The 19,503-nt window shown below is 44.4% G+C and overlaps 2 protein-coding genes across 4 annotated transcripts in view; both read right to left on the bottom strand.

Moving 5' to 3' along the window:
• Window positions 1-567: 567 nt before the first annotated feature.
• On the bottom strand, window positions 568-4,411 carry LOC117776233 (boophilin-H2-like). Its single transcript, XM_034609945.1, has 5 exons — window positions 4,394-4,411; window positions 4,110-4,311; window positions 1,873-2,043; window positions 1,488-1,535; window positions 568-1,273 (listed from the first exon to the last, which is right to left on the bottom strand). The coding sequence occupies exons 1-5, from the start codon at window positions 4,409-4,411 to the stop codon at window positions 1,098-1,100; spliced, it is 615 nt and encodes a 204-aa protein (XP_034465836.1). The 3' UTR covers window positions 568-1,097.
• A 1,289-nt stretch (window positions 4,412-5,700) lies between these two features.
• Window positions 5,701-19,503, bottom strand: part of col6a4a (collagen, type VI, alpha 4a) — a 36,640-nt gene continuing 22,837 nt past the window's right edge. For 2 of the 3 annotated variants that reach the window (XM_034610622.1, XM_034610623.1), the window contains 29 exons: window positions 18,798-19,376; window positions 18,340-18,695; window positions 17,329-17,407; window positions 17,086-17,231; window positions 16,746-16,838; window positions 16,074-16,127; window positions 15,797-15,868; window positions 15,657-15,683; window positions 15,480-15,524; window positions 14,853-14,906; window positions 14,078-14,140; window positions 13,623-13,688; window positions 13,187-13,240; window positions 12,605-12,640; window positions 12,417-12,479; window positions 12,267-12,329; window positions 11,456-11,518; window positions 10,971-11,033; window positions 10,843-10,893; window positions 10,728-10,763; window positions 9,919-9,981; window positions 9,760-9,822; window positions 8,940-8,975; window positions 8,823-8,859; window positions 8,539-8,550; window positions 7,813-8,306; window positions 6,958-7,048; window positions 5,911-6,564; window positions 5,701-5,801 (listed from right to left, as the gene is read on the bottom strand). In XM_034610622.1, the coding sequence (XP_034466513.1) occupies window positions 5,716-5,801; window positions 5,911-6,564; window positions 6,958-7,048; window positions 7,813-8,306; window positions 8,539-8,550; window positions 8,823-8,859; window positions 8,940-8,975; window positions 9,760-9,822; window positions 9,919-9,981; window positions 10,728-10,763; window positions 10,843-10,893; window positions 10,971-11,033; window positions 11,456-11,518; window positions 12,267-12,329; window positions 12,417-12,479; window positions 12,605-12,640; window positions 13,187-13,240; window positions 13,623-13,688; window positions 14,078-14,140; window positions 14,853-14,906; window positions 15,480-15,524; window positions 15,657-15,683; window positions 15,797-15,868; window positions 16,074-16,127; window positions 16,746-16,838; window positions 17,086-17,231; window positions 17,329-17,407; window positions 18,340-18,695; window positions 18,798-19,376 (3,599 nt within the window). In that variant the 3' untranslated portion in view covers window positions 5,701-5,715. The other variant, XM_034610624.1, reaches the window with a different exon arrangement.

Raw genomic sequence — 19,503 nt, 5'->3', positions numbered from 1 at the left:
TGTGTTTTCCTGCTGAGCTGAAAATGTGTGTGATGATACATTTGAAATGACAGGACGGAGAGACACAGAGACGGGGGGGGGGGGAGGAGGAGAGAAAGAGAGAGAGAGCGAGAGAGAGAGTAAATTAGTGTTAATGAGTCTCTTCTAACTCTTTTGTCTAGACATGTTTGTTTACATGCAACACACACACACACACACACACACACACACACACACACACACACACACACACAGTGGGAGGCGACCTTAACGCCCGACAGACTCGACTGACGACCCGTCTCAGAGAATCAGCAGCAGCTCGATGTCAGTTTGAAACTTTATTTTTAATCATTAACGAAGCTGCAGCTCAACAACAGTGAAAGTTCATCAAACCTGATTTAAACAAGTTCAGGAAACATGAAAATAAAACATGGAGACGACAGAATTAAAGCAGAAAAAGCAACAGATTATTTTACAATAACGAAGCAAAATTGTACGATAATAAAGAATATATTCTAAAAACTGGAACTGATCAGTTTTACATTTTGAGTCGTCTTCTTTAGTTGTTTGTGTGTTCACATACTGATCGTTACTAATCTTGTTGAAATGAAAATAAAGTATATTTGATTATTTGATTAAAAAAACTGGTTTGGTCCCAAACTTTGAAAAGAAAGTTTACAAGATAAAATATCTTTTAGGTTTTTCTCTTCAACACGTTTACTTTCACTGAGACGTTCAGTCCCAGAAAAACATCGGATTATGAGTTATTGATTTAAAACAATGTGATAAATGATGAAACCAAACTCGTTTATATAAACTCACTTTAATGTTTCATTCCCTCGTTCACTCTGAAAACTTGTTTTTTTCAGTCAGCCTCATGAAAATAGCACCGGATCAAAGTTCGACCTCGACCTTGTTCACTCGTCATGAAGCTCGGCAAGAAATCAAACGTGCACGTTGAAGAAAAAACACAGGAAACATTAAACTTTCCCTGAAAACATTTGCAGTTTAAAGACTTTTAAAGAACTCATGACTGCCCCCTGGTGGTTTTCCTTGAAGATGCATGTTTTTCCTGAAATGCTCCTGTTCTTTGTGTCTGATTGCAACAGATCTCCTCTTCATCGACTCTTCGTCAAACACAGGTTCTCACACTCCTCTTGCGTCTTGAAGCGGTTCTCGTTGCCGCCGCAGCCTCCAAACCAGAAGCGAGAACATTCGTTCTGCTCGGTGTCGAAGAACCACATCATGGTGTAGTTCTGGCAGCTGCCGGGGTTCTGGCCGAGGAAACAGGCGTCTGAGGAGACACAGGTCGCAGGTTAAAGAAAACACAACGTGTCACTGACGAGGACACGAAGCTACGGACGTTCACTTATAATCGTATAAAAACAGCTGCTTCCTGTGGTGAAGTTTAACCAGTGACATCACCTCAACCAATAGCAACGTGTTTGTGTGTTGGTGTCACATCCTGCCCCGCCCACGTTCAGCAGGTGATTGTGTGACGCTCTTACCTTTGGAGGCGAAGCTGTTCAGCTGCGGCGGCGTCAGGACGCTGGGATCTGACGGAGGAAAAGAAACCGTGAACTCAGGCTCAGGCTTCAGGAAACAGTTTGTTTCTCACAGGAAGTGAACAAACACCAGGTGACGTCTGAACTTCATCAGGAAAAACATTCAAGAAGATAAAATAACACCAACGAGTCTGTTCACGAATTTAAATCTGAATAATTCACGTGTTTTAATTCCTGAGAAAATCAACTTTCTAACGTCTCAGTACAGAACAGGAAAGAAATATTAAAATCATTTTAAAGACGAGATCGTTAATGGAAAAATAATCAAGTAAAAACATGTTGATACGAGTGGACTGAGGTTAGCCCGTCGTCCGAGACGCCGACTTACTGTTAGTGCCACACGTCCGGAAACATTCATTTTCCGTGTTAAAGCGATTGGCGTTACCGCCGCAACCGCCGAACCAGAAGGGAGAGCATGCACCGACGAGACTGTCAAAGAACCAAACTCGGACAAAGTCGTCACACTGCGAACCAGCGTCAGCATCCAGCCGACACCGGGCTGAAAGCAGAACACACACATTTACTACACACACTGAGAACCAGCGCCCCCTGTCTGAAACCTCCAACCTTAGTTTGACCTCCACTCAGGGTTCAGACGTTTCTCTGCTCTCGTGGGGCAAAGGTCAAAGTCTGTGTGAGACCCTGTTTCCATTGTGTAGGGGGCGTGTCCGAGGGGCCGCAAGGGAAATCTACTCTGACACGCCCCTACCATGTTTATAAGCCCCGCCCTCTTAAAGAGGCAGTGACACAGTGGTTGTAAAGTTCTGAAGATAAAGACAGAGACTGAAACAGTTTTTCATTAAACTCACGTCGTCTTATGACCTTCTCAGTTGCCGTAGTTACATCAGTTAACGAGCCATCGTTTAGATTTAAATAAACGTTTCGCTACGTTATAAACTAAGTCCGGTAAAGTGAGATCGAGTCGATATTTCCTCCACCAGCCAAAAGCTGTTGACCAATCACAGCAGACTGGGGTCTTAAAGAGACAGGAGCTAAAACCAAGTGTTTGGGACAGAGGCTGAAAAGAGGAGCAGCAGCGATGGACAGTCGGAGGAACGTGATTCTGGATATTAGAGCATGAAAACATTTTATAACTCTAATTAAAATGATGAGAAAACGTCTCCATTAACTTTTATTTAGTTCAGAGCCGCGGCTGTGGAGAACTGATGAGTCATCGAAGATCACATCCGCTGACGCACACGAAGAAAGACAGTTTGAGTGTGTGTCTGTGTGCGTGTGTCTGTGTGTGTGTGTGTCTCTCTGTGTGTGTTACCGTTGCCTCCAGTGATCAGTGTGTGTCCCTCTGTGTGTGTGTGTGTGTCTCTCTGTGTGTGTGTCTCTGTGTGTGTGTGTGTGTGTGTGTGTGTGTGTGTCTCTCTGTGTGTGTGTGTGTGTGTGTGTCTTCGTGTGTGTGTGTGTGTTACCATTGCCTCCAGTGATCAATGTGTGTCCCTCTGTGTGTGTGTGTCTCTCTGTGTGTGTGTGTGTGTGTGTGTCTTCGTGTGTCTGTGTGTGTTACCATTGCCTCCAGTGATCAGTGTGTGTCCCTCTGTGTGTGTGTGTGTCTCTCTGTGTGTGTCTCTCTGTGTGTGTTACCGTTGCCTCCAGTGATCAGTGTGTGTCCCTCTGTGTGTGTGTGCGTGTGTGTGTCTCTCTGTGTGTGTCCCTCTGTGTGTGTGTGTGTCTCTCTGTGTGTGTCTCTCTGTGTGTGTTACCATTGCCTCCAGTGATCAGTGTGTGTCCCTCTGTGTGTGTGTGTCCCTCTGTGTGTGTGTGTGTCCCTCTGTGTGTGTGTGTGTCTCTCTGTGTGTGTGTCTCTGTGTGTTTGTGTCTCTCTGTGTGTGTTACCGTTGCCTCCAGTGATCAGTGTGTGTCCCTCTGTGTGTGTGTGTGTGTCTCTCTGTGTGTGTGTCTCTGTGTGTGTCTCTCTGTGTGTGTTACCATTGCCTCCAGTGATCAGTGTGTGTCCCTCTGTGTGTGTGTGTCTCTCTGTGTGTGTCCCTCTGTGTGTGTGTGTGTGTCTCTCTGTGTGTGTGTCTCTGTGTGTGTCTCTCTGTGTGTGTTACCGTTGCCTCCAGTGATCAGTGTGTGTCCCTCTGTGTGTGTGTGTGTGTCTCTCTGTGTGTGTGTCTCTGTGTGTGTCTCTCTGTGTGTGTTACCATTGCCTCCAGTGATCAGTGTGTGTCCCTCTGTGTGTGTGTGTCTCTCTGTGTGTGTCCCTCTGTGTGTGTGTGTGTGTCTCTCTGTGTGTGTGTCTCTGTGTGTGTCTCTCTGTGTGTGTTACCGTTGCCTCCAGTGATCAGTGTGTGTCCCTCTGTGTGTGTGTGTGTGTCTCTCTGTGTGTGTGTGTGTGTCTCTCTGTGTGTGTGTCTCTCTGTGTGTGTCTCTCTGTGTGTGTTACCGTTGCCTCCAGTGATCAGTGTGTGTCCCTCTGTGTGTGTGTGTGTGTCTCTCTGTGTGTGTGTCTCTGTGTGTTTGTGTCTCTCTGTGTGTGTTACCGTTGCCTCCAGTGATCAGTGTGTGTCCCTCTGTGTGTGTGTGTGTGTGTCTCTCTGTGTGTGTTACCGTTGCCTCCAGTGATCAGTGTGTGTCCCTCTCCTGTTCTCAGACTCTGGAGGACGTCCAGCTGTCCGCTCTGTGTCCGTCTCCTCGTCTGCTCCTGGAACGTTTCCTTCAACTCATCCGCAAACTCCTCCTCGATGTCCAGCTCCAGCTCCAGCCCCTGACTGGACGAGCAGACGACATGTGTCAGTGTGTGATTCAGGTTCTGCTGAGACGTGAATCAACTGGTGGAACTGGTCCGAACGGGGCAGAGACCAGATCAGATCCTGAGGCCACTCACCAGACACCAGAACACAGAGCAACATTATCACACTGGACCTTGAATAAAGACTAAAAACAAAAAAAACTTGAGTTTAAACTAAAACATTTAGTCGAACTTTGTAGTTTGTCTTTCTTGATTCTTGTTGTTCTGGTTTGTTCCCTCGTGGTTGATGCTCTAATGGTGAGTCAGCTCAATGTGATGTGGTGTGGTGTGGTGTGGTGTGATGTGGTGTGGTGTGGTGTGGTGTGGTGTGGTGTGGTGTGATGTGGTGTGGTGTGATGTGATGTGGTGTGGTGTGGTGTGGTGTGGTGTGGTGTGATGTGATGTGGTGTGATGTGGTGTGGTGTGGTGTGGTGTGGTGTGGTGTGGTGTGGTGTGGTGTGGTGTGGTGTGGTGTGGTGTGGTGTGGTGTGGTGTGGTGTGGTGTGGTGTGGTGTGGTGTGGTGTGGTGTGGTGTGGTGTGGTGTGGTGTGGTGTGGTGTGGTGTGATGTGATGTGGTGTGGTGTGGTGTGGTGTGGTGTGGTGTGGTGTGGTGTGGTGTGGTGTGGTGTGGTGTGGTGTGATGTGGTGTGGTGTGGTGTGGTGTGGTGTGGTGTGGTGTGGTGTGATGTGGTGTGGTGTGGTGTGGTGTGGTGTGATGTGGTGTGGTGTGATGTGGTGTGGTGTGGTGTGGTGTGGTGTGGTGTGGTGTGGTGTGGTGTGATGTGGTGTGGTGTGGTGTGGTGTGATGTGGTGTGGTGTGGTGTGGTGTGGTGTGATGTGGTGTGGTGTGGTGTGGTGTGGTGTGATGTGGTGTGGTGTGATGTGATGTGGTGTGGTGTGGTGTGGTGTAATGTAATTATACTCCTGAATTTAAAATTGTACTTGAAACTTAGGACCAAACTTTGGATGGAAATACAAAAGTTGAAATAAACTTGATGCTAGTAAACAGACTCCAGTGATCAGCTCGTTCACACCTGGTTGGATTCAGAGCTTCAGACTCGTCAGTTCAGTCTGAACCTGAACATCAGGTGTGAGAGGTTCCTCAGACCAAGAGGAGGTCTGGGTCTGGATCAAACTGAACCGGGTTCAGCTCAGAAAACTCTTTCGACTTCCAGGCACCAATTTAACCAGAGAATTTGTTATTTTCACTCAATGTTAAAGTTGCAGAGTCGTTAGTTAATCCTCATGATTCTTTCTCTTCACTCTCACAGAACAAAGACATTTTCCCACTGTCAAAACGATTAGGACCCATCCAATCTGAATTCATATTCTTACTTCATTTTTCAAACTGTGAAGAAATCACAGAAAAACACAAATAATCTCATTTTATAGTAAAACAGGTCATTTGAGTCCAGTTCCATCTGTTACCTGCTGATCTGTCCTCCATCTTGACGCTTCAGCTGATCACACCTCTGTTTGAAAGATGGAGGAGGATACGAGTTCAGTCCCCCTGAAACAAACAACAAAGACTTTCATGTAGCGCCACAGAAGCGTTGAATATTAGTCTCATATTCCTGGATGGTCATTGAGGATGTTTTGTTTGTCTCGTCAGGTCTCACTGTTGAGGGCGCAGAGAAAGACTCTGAAGAAGCGCTGGACGTATCCCTGCTCGTCGGCCTTGGGTCGGCCCACGTGGATCAGGTGCTGCTGAACAGGGTGACTGGCGAGCGCCTCCACCTGCGCCCGGTTGTAGCGATCGCCGACCGTCACCACAAACACCGCCACGCCCTCACACTTGGCCTTCTGGGAGATGTACCTCAGCTTGGCCCGGTCGGCGTAAGCAGTCTGGGTGCCGACCACGGCGAGCAGCACCCTCTTCCTCCGGGGGTGGGGGGCCTTCAGGAGCACCTCGTTTAGGGTGAACTGCAGCGTCTGTCCCAGAGCCGAGGAGCCGCCCTGCTGCTGCATGTTCTGGATCAGGTGCGTCCTCATCACGCTGTGGTTCTGGTAGGCCTGCAGACCGAACTCCACCTTGGGCGCCTGGGTGCCGCTCTGCTGGATCACAGCCACCCGGGCCTGTTTGCCGGTCCGGCGGGGCTGCGAGCTCACGGCCAGCTGCTCCACCACAGAGCCCAGCAGCTGCTGGGCGCCAGTGTACTCGTCCGCCTGCATCTCCCTGGAGCTGTCTATCAGCATGACCAGGTCCACGTCCACCTCCTGAGGCGGCAGCGGCTCCTGGACGGAGGTGCATTCCGTGGCACGCCTGCACGGGTCTGAAGAAACAAAACTCATCATCTCGAAACCTGCTCAGCATTTACTGAGCAGAATAGACATTGTTGTTTATGAGTGAAATATTAACGATCGCACTCAATCGGTTCAAAAACTGTGACATGTCTGTATTAAATATGAAAAATGGAAAAGAAAGTTCAGATGAACTTGTATTTACTATTGAGACGTTTAATGTACATAACAAATCATGTGTTATTAACTCTTATTCTTCATCTGTAAAGTAACTAGTAACTAAATGTGTCACGTAATCCCAGTGGAGTAAAGTTCAAGTTCCACAAACTGAGCCACTTTGCAAACAGTGAAAAATGAAGCAGAAACATTAACAGAAATATGAGAACAGGATTTATTTATGATTCATCCAAACAGGAGCCTCTTACCGTAGCAGATGGCACAGTTCTTGACCTTCCTCAGGTCGGTAGCCATGTCCCGCCCCAGCACAGAGAAGATGGAGTTTCCGGAGTCGTCGACCTGAGGAGAAACAGAAGGCGTCATGAATTACGATCTGAGAGCACGACACACAAAACTACAAATACATCTCCTTCATCGCCAGGATTAAACATCTTGCTGCTGGATTTCCAGCTGCAGCTTCTCAAACACAAACATCTGGCAGCTCTCGCTGAACGGAACATGAGCCAGAGGAGCTGGAGCGAAGTCCTGAGCCAAACGAGAGGAGGACGAGCTGCTCAGATGTTCAGCGTTAATGTCAGAGTGAGAGTTTGCCGTGTTGAAGCATCAACAATAACCCGCTCCCTGTTTGTTTTCTCAGAGTCTGAGGAGTTGTGTTTGGTTTGAATGTTCTCACAGAAAAATGCATCATCACATTCTAATTACACCACAAACACCAGGGTCCAGATGTTCACCGCAGACCGATGACTTACTTGATAAAAACTGAAGAATTTTCAAACTTATTAAAGTATTAAACTTTTACAATTGATGCAGATTCCCTAAATTCACAGTATCTTCTGATCAGGCACCAGAGCTCAGGTTGGTAGCTGCTGAAAGAATTTACTGTGAAAGTCAATACATTCTGTATCTGACGGTTTCAGACAGGGTCTCATGGCTGCTTCTCGGTTTCCTTCTCCTCCCACAACCCCTGATTCTGTCGGCCGAGTCGTGCCGTGGTGGAGATCTGTGGAACCAGTTCTAGATAAAGCACCGGCACTAGAGACATGGGACCCAGGCTGGATTCTCCTGAGGTCTCTCTGTCAGAACCTTTGAAGAATCAAACCTACCTCCAGGGCTCGACCAATGGCTGGAGTGTTCCTCAGAGAAAGGACCGCCGGGACGATGTTCAGGGCCCGGTACTCCATCACAGCGGTAAGAATGTTGTCAACGTCCTGTGTCGGCCCGTCAGAAAGGAAGACCGCCACCTTCCTCATCATCATTCCAGCTCGCACCCGCTTGAAGACGTTCTGACCCACAAAGCGCATGGCGGCCGCGAGCTGGCGTTTGTTGGACGTCCTCTCCAGGGCGATGTTCTTCACTGATTCGATGAGTTGCTTCTTGCGGCGGTAGTCCTGGAAGCGGATCAGGTACTTGGTGTAGGCGCTGTATCCGACCACAGCGACCCGGGCGCCTGTTGGACAGTTGCTCTCGGCGATGGCCACGTCCTCGAGCAGAGACAGGAGGGCGGCCCGCTGCCTCTCGAAGGAGGCCTGGGTCACGTTCTCAGACATGTCCAGACCAAACACCAGCTCCGTGGGGTAGGCCGGGCACTGGGATCGATCTGAAAACCAACAAAGAAGAAACCCCAGAATCGTGACTGTGAGTCTGGTCACAGGAAATGACCCCAGACTCCAAAACCTGGGCTGCGTCCCAATTCTCTGGGGAAACCAGAGGAAATGGTTTTGGTCCTCGATGGCGACGGAGTCAAAGCGCCTGGGGGGGGGGGGTTGTGTGGTGCTGATGTCACAGTTGTGTTCTCAGCACGTTGTGTTGCTCGTGGCGAGGATACGTACCAATGGAACAAGCTGCGAGCAGAAGAAAACAAATCGTTCAGAGTCAGCTGCTGTTAGTGGAACAATGAAGGAGATCAATACTCGGATCAAGCGATAAACATGTCGGGCTCCAATATTTCATATTGGAAAAATCAGATATTAAATATTTCTAATATTTAACATGTTGTTCTATAGCACTGATATTAACAGCTGCCCCTCCCATGTGTGTCATTTGACATTGGATTGATTTCTCTGTGTAAATAAATATATTAAAATGAATAAACGTGAATATCTTGGGCTCTTACCACAGTTGTCTCTGATGTAGGTGACGAGCTGACACTCCTGAGGAAACATGATGAAATACTTCTTATGAAATAATCTGATAACGGAGTGAGGTGACGTCAGATGCAAGGTGGACTTACCGTCATGCCTTTCCCTCCAGGGGGACCTCGGTGTCCCTGAGGAGAGAGGAAACAAATATTATTTTATATAAAACTATTAATTCAGTATTGATTCAGTGATTAATGTCATCAGCTCTTGTTTCTTAAACTCGGTAAGATTTTCTTAAATCCATCCTCCTGAGGAAGTTAAGATGGAACATAAAGAGTTCAGGGCTGAATCTGGAAATATTACATTTAAACTAATTATTAATAATATTAATATTTAGTTTAAATGTAATATTCTTTCATAATTTCCGAAATTCATTATTTTCTTTGCCAAACGTCAGACAGCCGTGAAAATGAATTCTAATATATAAATAAGATTAAATACAAAATAATTATTTAAAAAACAATAACAAAGACAATTATTTAATGATTTAAAATCACTGATTATTTTTCTGTCGACGAATCAGATGAACAGTTAAAGCAGCTTTAACTTTATTTTGATATTGGACTTTGATGTTTATAACTGTAGATTTTATATTCTTATTTAATTTATTGTATGAACTTTTGAACATTTGATATTTTTGTTTTATTGTCAGAGTTCATTCTTTTTTTAGAATAAATTCTAAGTATAAATGTGGTTTTATTGACGTTAGTTTGGTTTAATGATGAATTTGATGTGATAATTAAAGTTTGATTGTAAAGTTTCTGATCTTTACAATCACGACTAAATTATTTCTATAAACGACGAAATGTCTGTAACTGACTTTGCATGTCACAGATAATTAACTCAGGATTAACTGTTTATTTAACGATGATGACGAATCGACTCAGCCCCCCCCCCCCCACACACACTCACTCTGTGTCCTGAATAACCCGGCTCTCCAGACACTCCTGATTCTCCAGATTGGCCGGAGTTCCCCTGCGTCGTTCAGAGCAGAAGCAAACATCACATCAACTGAAGCAGAAACACATTCAATTCAATTTAATCTCATTTGACACGTTAATCTTCACTCACTCCTCGTCCTCCGTTGCCTTTAGGACCTGGGTATCCTTTGGGTCCCTGCACACCTTCCTCACCCTGAAGGAAAAGATTCAACACTTCCTGTTTGATTTTACTCGGGAGTCAAAACACAATCCAAACATCATCTTTTGAGGAAGCAGCTTATTTTAGTGAGAGCTCCGTATTTTCCTGACGATGCTGAATGATGAAAACGTTTCTTATCTCAAAGCTCTGAAAGAGTCTGAAGATAAATCCTCCTGATTCCTGTCAACCCATCTGAACCTTCAGCTTCATCTCGCTCATCTTCAAACATCATGTTCTCAGTATCAACTCATCACTTCAACTCTGGGAAATAAGCTGCTGAAGGGTTAAAACTCTGAGGTTCCATTGCTCACATTGTGTTTTACTACCAGAGAATGTATTCAGGACAATAAGTCTGATAGATCATCTCACCTCTCGAACTTCAGCTGCACAACAACTCTTATTATCTATTTCATTCGTATTTTAGATCCGATTCACTTTGACCGTCACATTAAATCTTTAAAACATTCAGGTTCCTTCCAGACGATGGAGATGATCCTCGTCACAGCTCGCCTTCTGTAACTCTCGATTCACATAAAGTTTACTTTATTATTCAACGTCTACGCAGGTTTATTAGTTTGGTCCATGTCCAATCTGCGAACATGGAGGAGGTTTATGACCTTTCCTGCAGCCAGACTCCAGCTTCACTTTTAGGAGATGTGATTGATTGGATAAAGTCCTTTTGTCAGGGGACAGTTCAGTGTCTTAGCATTCAGAAGAACTGTGATGAGTGGACGACTCACCTGGAGACCAGGATAACCAGGGAAACCAGCATCTCCCTGTCAACCAACAGAAACAAGTCATTTTAAAGTTAAACAAAATGATTCAAAATGATGAACATTATTATTTTGTTCCTACCTTGACACCCATCAGTCCCGGAGGTCCATGACCATCTCTCCCATCGTCACCCTGGAACAGTCGGTCACAAGCTTTAATATTAAAAACCCAGTTGATATGAAGCAGTAAACAGACGTTCAGGCTCTTACAGGCATTCCTCTGGGTCCCTGGGATCCTGGAACACCCGGACCCCCGGAGTCTCCTGGTTGGCCCTTCAACAACAACAACAGCTCATTTGTTTATTTAGGTTTTTTTACTTAGTTTTACATTTTGTCTAATCTAGATTATATAAATCTCATCTAGTGTAATCTTATATTTTTATAAACCAGTTTGATCGAACATGATCTAGACTCTTCAAATGTAATATCATTTTGTTTTGACCTGATCCGACACGATCAAGTCTAATCTAATCTATCAAGGTCCAAAGTCTCATAATTCATAACCTACTGATTTTACATGTTCTGGTCCCACCCGATCAAATGTGTTGCAATCTGTAATATATATATATATATATATAATATAATATCTATAATATCCATATATGAATTTAACCTCGTCTCATCTCATTAAATCTAATCTGTTGTTGTATACAAACTGGTCTGATCTAATCTGGAGATGAAACAACATCACGGACCTTCTGTCCGTTAGCTCCACGCCGCCCGCCTGGTCCCGGGCCTCCAGCTGCTCCTGGTCCTCCCTGCACCAAAGAAAAAGTCAGAGCAAGAAGAGCAATCTGGAATCTGAGCGTCCGTGAACGCACCGTCCATCTGTAAGGTGAGAAACCTGCTGAGTCAGACATATGATTCATTAACACTCTGATGTCCAAGTTTGTGACCGGCTCGGACTCAAGAAACTGACGGAGTCGTGCTAACGTCGCTCAGAGACTGGTGCGCTCTCACGGCTTCATTCTAACCAATCAGAGCCCAGAGCTGAGTGCAGTCATTACTGGTCATAGACAGTAATGTGTGTGTGTGTGTGTGTGTGTGTGTGTGTGTGTGTGTGTGTGTGTGTGTGTGTGTGTTACCACCTGCTGTCCACTTCACAAATCAATCAAACTGATCAATATCTGAACCTGGAGCCAGAGAGCAGATGACATCACAGCCTGACTCAGCCATTTAAAGCCGTCAAACTCAAAAACAACTTCCCATGATCGTTGCTCAACACTGAGGTGTCTCTCACTCAGACACAAGAGCATTAGCTTTAGCGCTTCCACTCGTTTCTGAGCCACAGCGTGAACGAGGATCTACGCAGTCCCAGTCGAGCTGGAACATCTCAGGAGGTTCGTCTGAGCTCTGAGCTCTGACGGTGAAATGAATCCCTTTTCTCACTTTGTGTGTCAAGCCAATCAAAAGCTTTCTCATCAAATTCTTGAGAATGAATTAAAAACCACTCAGTGCCTCTGAGCTGGTCTGTGATCAGCTCAGAGGAGGTAAACGCAGACTGACCTGGGGTCCGGGAAGACCAGCGCTTCCTCTCGGCCCAGGTTGACCTCTGACCCCTTGGCGACCCTGTGGAGACGACATGTGACTGGTTGGAGACAATGGGGAATTCTCTGTTGGTGGTTAACAAGCTACTGTCCTGCTGAGTCCACTCACCTGTGAACCAGAAGCTCCAGGGCTGCCTGGTACTCCTGCATCTCCTGGCCTTCCAGAGGCCCCCTGCAGGAGGACACACACACAGACACACACACACACAGACACACACACAGACACACACACAGACACACAGGTGTCACATACACCGTCACTAACAGCTCAGAGCTTTGTTTGATTTCCTCTCTTACCTTCTCCCCGAGCGGCCCTCTCCTTCCACTTGGACCCTGAAATAGAAACATCAGAGTTTTTATCTTATCTATTTATTTTTCATCTCTTTCTTTAAAGTTTTCCAACCTTTCCGTTGTTTTCCCAGATGGAAACAATGAGACATGTTTATAAAAACTGATATTTATGAGTGTGAGACAAATAAAATGATCTCGATCTAGTTTCTGTTGTTGTGTTGTTGTTGTGTAACCTTCAACCTTCGGAGGGAGACAGATTAAGATAAAGATCAGAAAATGTCGTATTACTGCAGTAAAGAGTAAATAAAGGTAAAAAGAACACAAATAGAATAGAATCATATAAAACTATAGAAGAACAGTTAAACACATGTCAGATACTAAAATATGAAGTAGTGCAAATCCAGACAGAATCCAAATCTGATCCTGATATTTATTCTCAAGTATGGGTCAAACACTGGGTCCCACATTTCCCATAATGCAACAGGACAGTGTCTCTAACAGTTCACTTCTTTATAAATTCAGTTACATCACAGCTCTGTTTTACAGTGAGCAGATATCTTACAACATCCGAAGGTAAATAAATCTCACCGGGTTTCCAACGACTCCGCTCTCACCCCCAAGTCCGTCCTGTCCAGCTGCTCCCTGTGGGTTTAAACATCAGCAGAGCCACCACAGACACATTACTCAGTATTTAATAAATATTGATTTTCTGTTCATAAAACATGGATCTAGCTTCATAAAGACAAGTTTGCTGAGAATTATCACATCCGGTGTAAAATAAAGGAAAGTTTAAATCTAAATAAAATGAGAATAAAAGAGACAGACATGAATAAAAAGACTCAAATGTGACTTAATAAAAACTGAAAGTTGTAGCAGGAAAGTTAATATTTTATATTTATGAATGTGGGTCAAATCATTAAAATATTATATATGCATGTTTATAACATGTATGTTCACATGATGCAGCTCATTTTAGTCAGTGGCGACCTTTGACCCTTAAGCCCTCTTTCTGTGACGGCCTTACCGGTGAACCCGGGTTGCCGGGTTCCCCTCTGGATCCTGGTGTTCTGTTGTCAGCGCCTGGTTCACCCTAAACAAATAAAAACACACAAAAATACACAACCATTAATTACACAACAATTTTTTCAAAGGTTGATTTTCTGCTGCTATTTAAAAATCCACTTTAACCATTTACCACCAAACATGGTATAATAATAACACATGTTAACTTTATACATCAGGTTCATCAGCTGACAAACATTTAGTTCAGTTTATCGATGACATTGACAAAGACGACAGGAAATAAAAATGTCTCTGAGCTCAAACTTCTGATCTGAGATCCTGAAAATTCTGTTTAATGTGAAACTAAAGCTTCAAAAATGGATTTTTATATTTTCCCCAATGGATTTTTTAATTCCTGCTCAGGACCTGTACAGTGTCCCATAATGCAACACTACAGTGTTTAACGTCGCTACTCACCGGATCTCCTCTCAGTCCTCGCTGTCCTTTTAGCCCCGCCTCCCCTCTGATACCGGGGATACCCTGAGGACCACAGTACAACATGTCAATCAAACAGCCGGCGGTCAGAGGTCAACGCCTCCGAGCGCCACTCGTTCATCGTGATGGCCTCACAGCTGGAGGCGGATTCCACTGAACTCCAGAGAAACGCTTTGTTCTACAGATTGAAACACAGATGTCACATGACCCGCCCCTCAGGGCGTCAATCAACGACGTCCGTTCTTGCGTGTGACGCTTCGGGGAAATCTAACTTTCAGTTTAAGTGATTGAAAAAATGTGTGAAATGTATCCACAATAAATATAACACATACAAATATAATGTGATAAATATAAAATTTAAATATGATGAGTCTTTGTGTGTGGACATTTGTTAAACGCTGCAAATGTTAATCAATGACATGTAAACAGCTGAGAAAAAGAAAATTGAATCAAACAACAACTTTCTATCAATAATTCAATCTATAAATGACCATTATTGAGATAATTATTTAAGTTCATGAAAAGTTTCCATTTACATTAAAAAACATCTAAATAAAATATCATTGAACAAAAAATGTATAAATGTTTTTGCGTCACGGTAAAATTATTTAAAAACACGTTTTTACACTTTGACTGACATTAATATAAATTTGTGTGTTTCTTTTGTTGTTCATTAAAAAAAATAACAAAATGTGATAAAGAGTTTTCAATATAAAGAGCATGATCAGAGAGTAATGATAATAATAATAAAGCTTACTGGGTTTCCATGGTGTCCTCTCTCTCCTCGGCCTCCGCTGTTTCCCGTCACTCCCTGAAACACAAAACCAGACAAAACTGCTCAGGAAACTGGAGCCTGAAAATCCTGCTATCGCCTCATTTCCTGAACAACGTCTCACTTCCTGTGTCATGGAAACCAAAACAGAGACAAGCGCCGTGTGCACGTCATCACGTGACGTCAACGCCTGATTAATCAGTTTGACTCTAACCCGAGAGAAACGTCTGATTGCTTTCACTTCAGGTTGGAGGGGAAACTAGAAGATGGATTCAGCTGCGCTTCAGTCTGGATAAACTTATAAACTGGATGATTCTGGATAAACTGGATGATTCTGGATAAACTGGATGATTCTGGATAAACTGGATAAAAGTATAAACTGGATTTATTCTGGATAAACTGGATGAATCTGGATAAACTGGATGATTCTGGATAAACTGGATAAAAGTATAAACTGGATGAATCTGGATAAACTGGATGAATCTGGATAAACTGGATGATTCTGGATAAACTGGATGAATCTGGATAAACTGGATGATTCTGCATAAACCCGATGATTCTGGATAAACTTATAAACTGTGTTTAACATTTTGTGTTTGCTGAAGTTGGTACCTGTTCTCCGTTGACTCCGTCCAGTCCGTCCTCGCCGTCTTCACCCTGTAACGTTGAAGGAGAGTAAGAATTTTCTTTTCTCTGTCTCCTAATCTGACTTTACTGTTTATCCAAACATTCCTGAGGACACGCAGCACATCACCTCCTCCTCCTCCTCCTCCTCCCTCGTTCACTCACCCTGTTCCCCCGGATGCCTCGGTAGCCCTGTGGACACAAACCGCACGAGTCAGACAACAGACAACATCTGGAAAACAATGATAATCTGTGATCTGACATGAGAGTTCAGTGATTCAGCGTAAGACTCAGCAGCTCTGTACCTTTAGTCCTCTGAGCCCAGAACATCCCTGCCCGCCCTGAGGTCCGCTCGGCCCGGGACGCCCTCGCTCGCCCTGTTCCAAAGATATTAGACATTATAAACAGTGAGAACACGATTCAGAACAACTCGACCGCTGAGGACACAGAACATCAGAACCTTTCTTCTGATCTGCTCCTGTTTAATTAAAATGTTGATCTACAGTTAATTCAACTTAATAAGGATCCAGTTTAGTCTTTGTCTTGTCAGATGTTAAGTTAATGATGAAAAGAGTCACTCACAGCGACGCCCTCGTCTCCTGGGAAGCCGGGATAACCCTTCTGTCCAGACGGACCCTGGGAATGACACAGACACTTTCAGACTCTGATGACGAAACAGGAATAATCTGTGATTTTAAATGTGGAGAAACACGCAGCCATCGTTTCACATCAGTGATCATTTCTCCCGTCAGTCGAGGAAATTGTTCACATCATGAAAATAAATGTGTGACGAGTCTGAGAGATTCTGCTGTTGTTTACTGTTTGTGTACAAGGTTCAGGTTCTTGTACTTCATAACTTCATACGACTACTCCTCTGCATTTATCTAATGGCTGCAAAGTTATACATACAAAATAATAATATTACAAAGTACAGTGCATGTTTATCTGAACGCATCTTTTTCTCTGCTGCTGTTTTTTTGTTGTTGTCATTTCTCGAGTGTAAAGTCATTAAGCAAATATCAGATTTTATAATTCTATTGACGTTCATCACAGATTCTGACATTATTCCACTTTTCACACTAAATGACCTGAGGACTTGTTCCAGCTCCAGCTAAAGAGGCGTCCGACACTTTGACCTCTGTAGCAGTATAAATTTAACATTGACCTTGGAATGCTGGGAACCCAAACTGTTGAACCAGGACACATTGTTTAGACATCATATTTAAACTTTAAAGGTTTGTATATTCTGGTCACCTTTGACCCCGCGGGCCCCCAAGAGCCACGGATGCCTTCATGTCCAGAACATTTGCACATGACGTTGCAGCACTCCTTGTCCGACACGGTGTCCTGCAGAGAGGGAACGTTGGACACGAGACAACATGTTTTTGAGTTTGATGAATCTGTGGAAGCAGTTTTATTTCCGTTCCGTACTTAAAGCTCCTGTTCACAGGAAGTGCTCTGCTCTCCGGTGTCACTTTATTTTACTCAACTCGGAAAATAAATCTTCTTCTTGTATTTCCAGTTATTATTATAGAATAAAGTGTCGATTCTCTTGAATAATAAAAACAGGATGTTGATCACTGCCTTCACTTACAATCTGTTTGAGGATGCTGCTGCCCACCCTCGACATGCCGATGCTCAGCGGGAGCTTGTAGCCGAATCCTCGCCCGAACTCGACCATCTGCAGCTGGGCGGAGTCACGCGCTCCCTCCAGAGCCACGGTCAGCAGAGCGCTGATGCCTGCGGACAAACAAACACAGAGGAAGACGTCGTTGGCATGAATGATAATTAAATAATATTTCTAACGGCTAATACAAAGTCCTGTTTGGGTTTTTACCAGACTGTCGCAGCAGCTCTGCTTCATTCTCCAGCTTCATCACGTCTTCATCAAGTCCGTCTGAGAAGATCACCAGCACCTGATGAGGAAGGTCACATGACAGACTGCTGTTATTGTTACTGTCTCATCAGCTTACTTTGACAGGTCTTCAAATTGTTGTGACACTGTTATATAATGCTAACGTTCCATAATCCCTCAACTCACGTAAATAGTATAAAGTCTAAATATATCGACTTTACTGGATCTAAGGATAAAACCTGTTGATTCTGTGTCAAACGAAAGTCAGATAGAGATTCAGAGGTGTCTTCTTCTTCTACTCGCCAGCTTGCACTTGGTGAACAGTCTCGTAATTTCCTTAATCCTACATCGGTGCCAGATTTGTGGCTTGGCCCCGAAGAAAGACGCAATGAGATCCAGAGAGTTTCAACAGCCACATGGAAATACTTGAAAATCCATTAAGAGTAATTTTCTTCACTTAGAAATCTGATTTATTGCAGGCAAATTAAATCTCTGTGGATATTTCACCATCTGACTGAGCTGTGTTCTGTTCACTGCAGCAGGAAACTTAGGAGGAATTTACCAGATACTAAGAAGCTGAAGAACATCTGAAACAGTCGTCACAAACAAGACTTTCTCCTGCTCAGCGTCACTTTTTGTTTTTATCACAGACTGTTAATTAAGATGGAACTTTATGGAAAATCTCCTTTACTGACGTTATAAATCAAGTGAGAAGTAGACAACAAGTGGAGTCTCCATTTATATAAACAGCGTGGGGTCTTATCCACGTACATGGCGGAAGCAGGGTTGGGGGAGCTGTCACGTCGTCCATCTTTATTGACAGTCTATAGTTTTTATCTTAAAATATGTTCTGAATATGGAACCACAAATGCTAAGAGAACACACAAAATCTCATCCATGTGAATACAGGAACTCCAAGCTCCAAGATAATGTCATAGACAGGGATGTCAAAATGTCAGAGTGGTTTTTGTGTACGCAACATCTCAGACTCACCTTCACTCCAGCATTGGACTTGTCCCTGAACTTTTCCCCGAAGGATTTCAGCAGGGCAGTGTTGAAATAAGTAGGTTCCGACAACTTCAGGTTCTTGACTTTGGTCACTACGTCTTCACTGTAGTCCTCGAAGTTGGTGTCGTACAGGGGGCGTCCATCCTCACCCAACACTCGGAAGCCGATGTTGGTCTTAATAGGTAAGGGGCCGACGCAGCATAGGCCTGATACTGAAGAAACGTAACGGGCGATGTCTGGTAAGAACTTCTCGAGCTTGGGGTGGCCGCTGATCAGCGTCTCCCCAGGAGCTCTGTTTCTTCTAGAAATATCAAATCCCATGGCGATATCGATGGTGCAGCCTGAAGAAAAAGGGATAAATGTCTTAAGCTTGGACGGTCGTAGACATACGGAAGTAAGTTAGGAAAGACAACACATTGACAGAGTCACACTTTTAAACTTACTTTCAAGTTCTTTGTTGGGTTTGGATTCGCAGATGGTCTTCGTCACCTTTTGCTTGATTGTTTCCAAGCTATCGAAGTTCTCCACAGTAAAGACCTTCTCTGGGTCGTTAGTAATCTGCAGGAGCTGCATGTCATGGACGTTTCCGACGCCGATGGCGAACACCTCAATCCCCAGAGCCCTGAGATCATCGGCTGCATCTACCACATCATCCTGTGATTCGCCATCTGTGATCAGCACCAGATTCTGGGAGATCCTGGCTGATCCACGGCTTCCCCGTGATGCCTTAAAATATTCCCTGATGGAATTCAAGGCCATTCCAATCAGGGTTCCTCCCCCGCTCTGCTTCATATCCATGATGTGCTTGGTCACTGCTTGTTCGGAGTAGAACTGGTTGAGGTAAAACTCATGCTGAAAGTTGTCGCTGAACCGGGCTAGTCCAACGTGCACTAAATCTTCACTGACTTTGAAGCTGTTCACTAAGTCAGTTGTGAAATTCTTCATGACGGAGTAATCCTTATAGCCGATGCTGCCGGACTGATCGAGTAGGAAGACCAGGTCAGCCTTCTGTTTTTCACAAGCTGCAAAAGAAAAGAGAGAAATGTCCACAGTGTTGATAAGTACAAGGTGCACTTCATGCTGCTGTCTTCACTGCATGATACATTCTTAGTGGATTAACTGAAGAACTGCTCTTTAAGTGCCTTGGGT

Source organism: Hippoglossus hippoglossus, chromosome 16 (assembly GCF_009819705.1).
Source record: "Hippoglossus hippoglossus isolate fHipHip1 chromosome 16, fHipHip1.pri, whole genome shotgun sequence".
Lineage (NCBI taxonomy): Eukaryota > Metazoa > Chordata > Actinopteri > Pleuronectiformes > Pleuronectidae > Hippoglossus > Hippoglossus hippoglossus.
The sequence above is the reverse complement of the archived record's forward strand: the minus strand, read 5'-3'. Positions and strand labels throughout refer to the sequence as shown.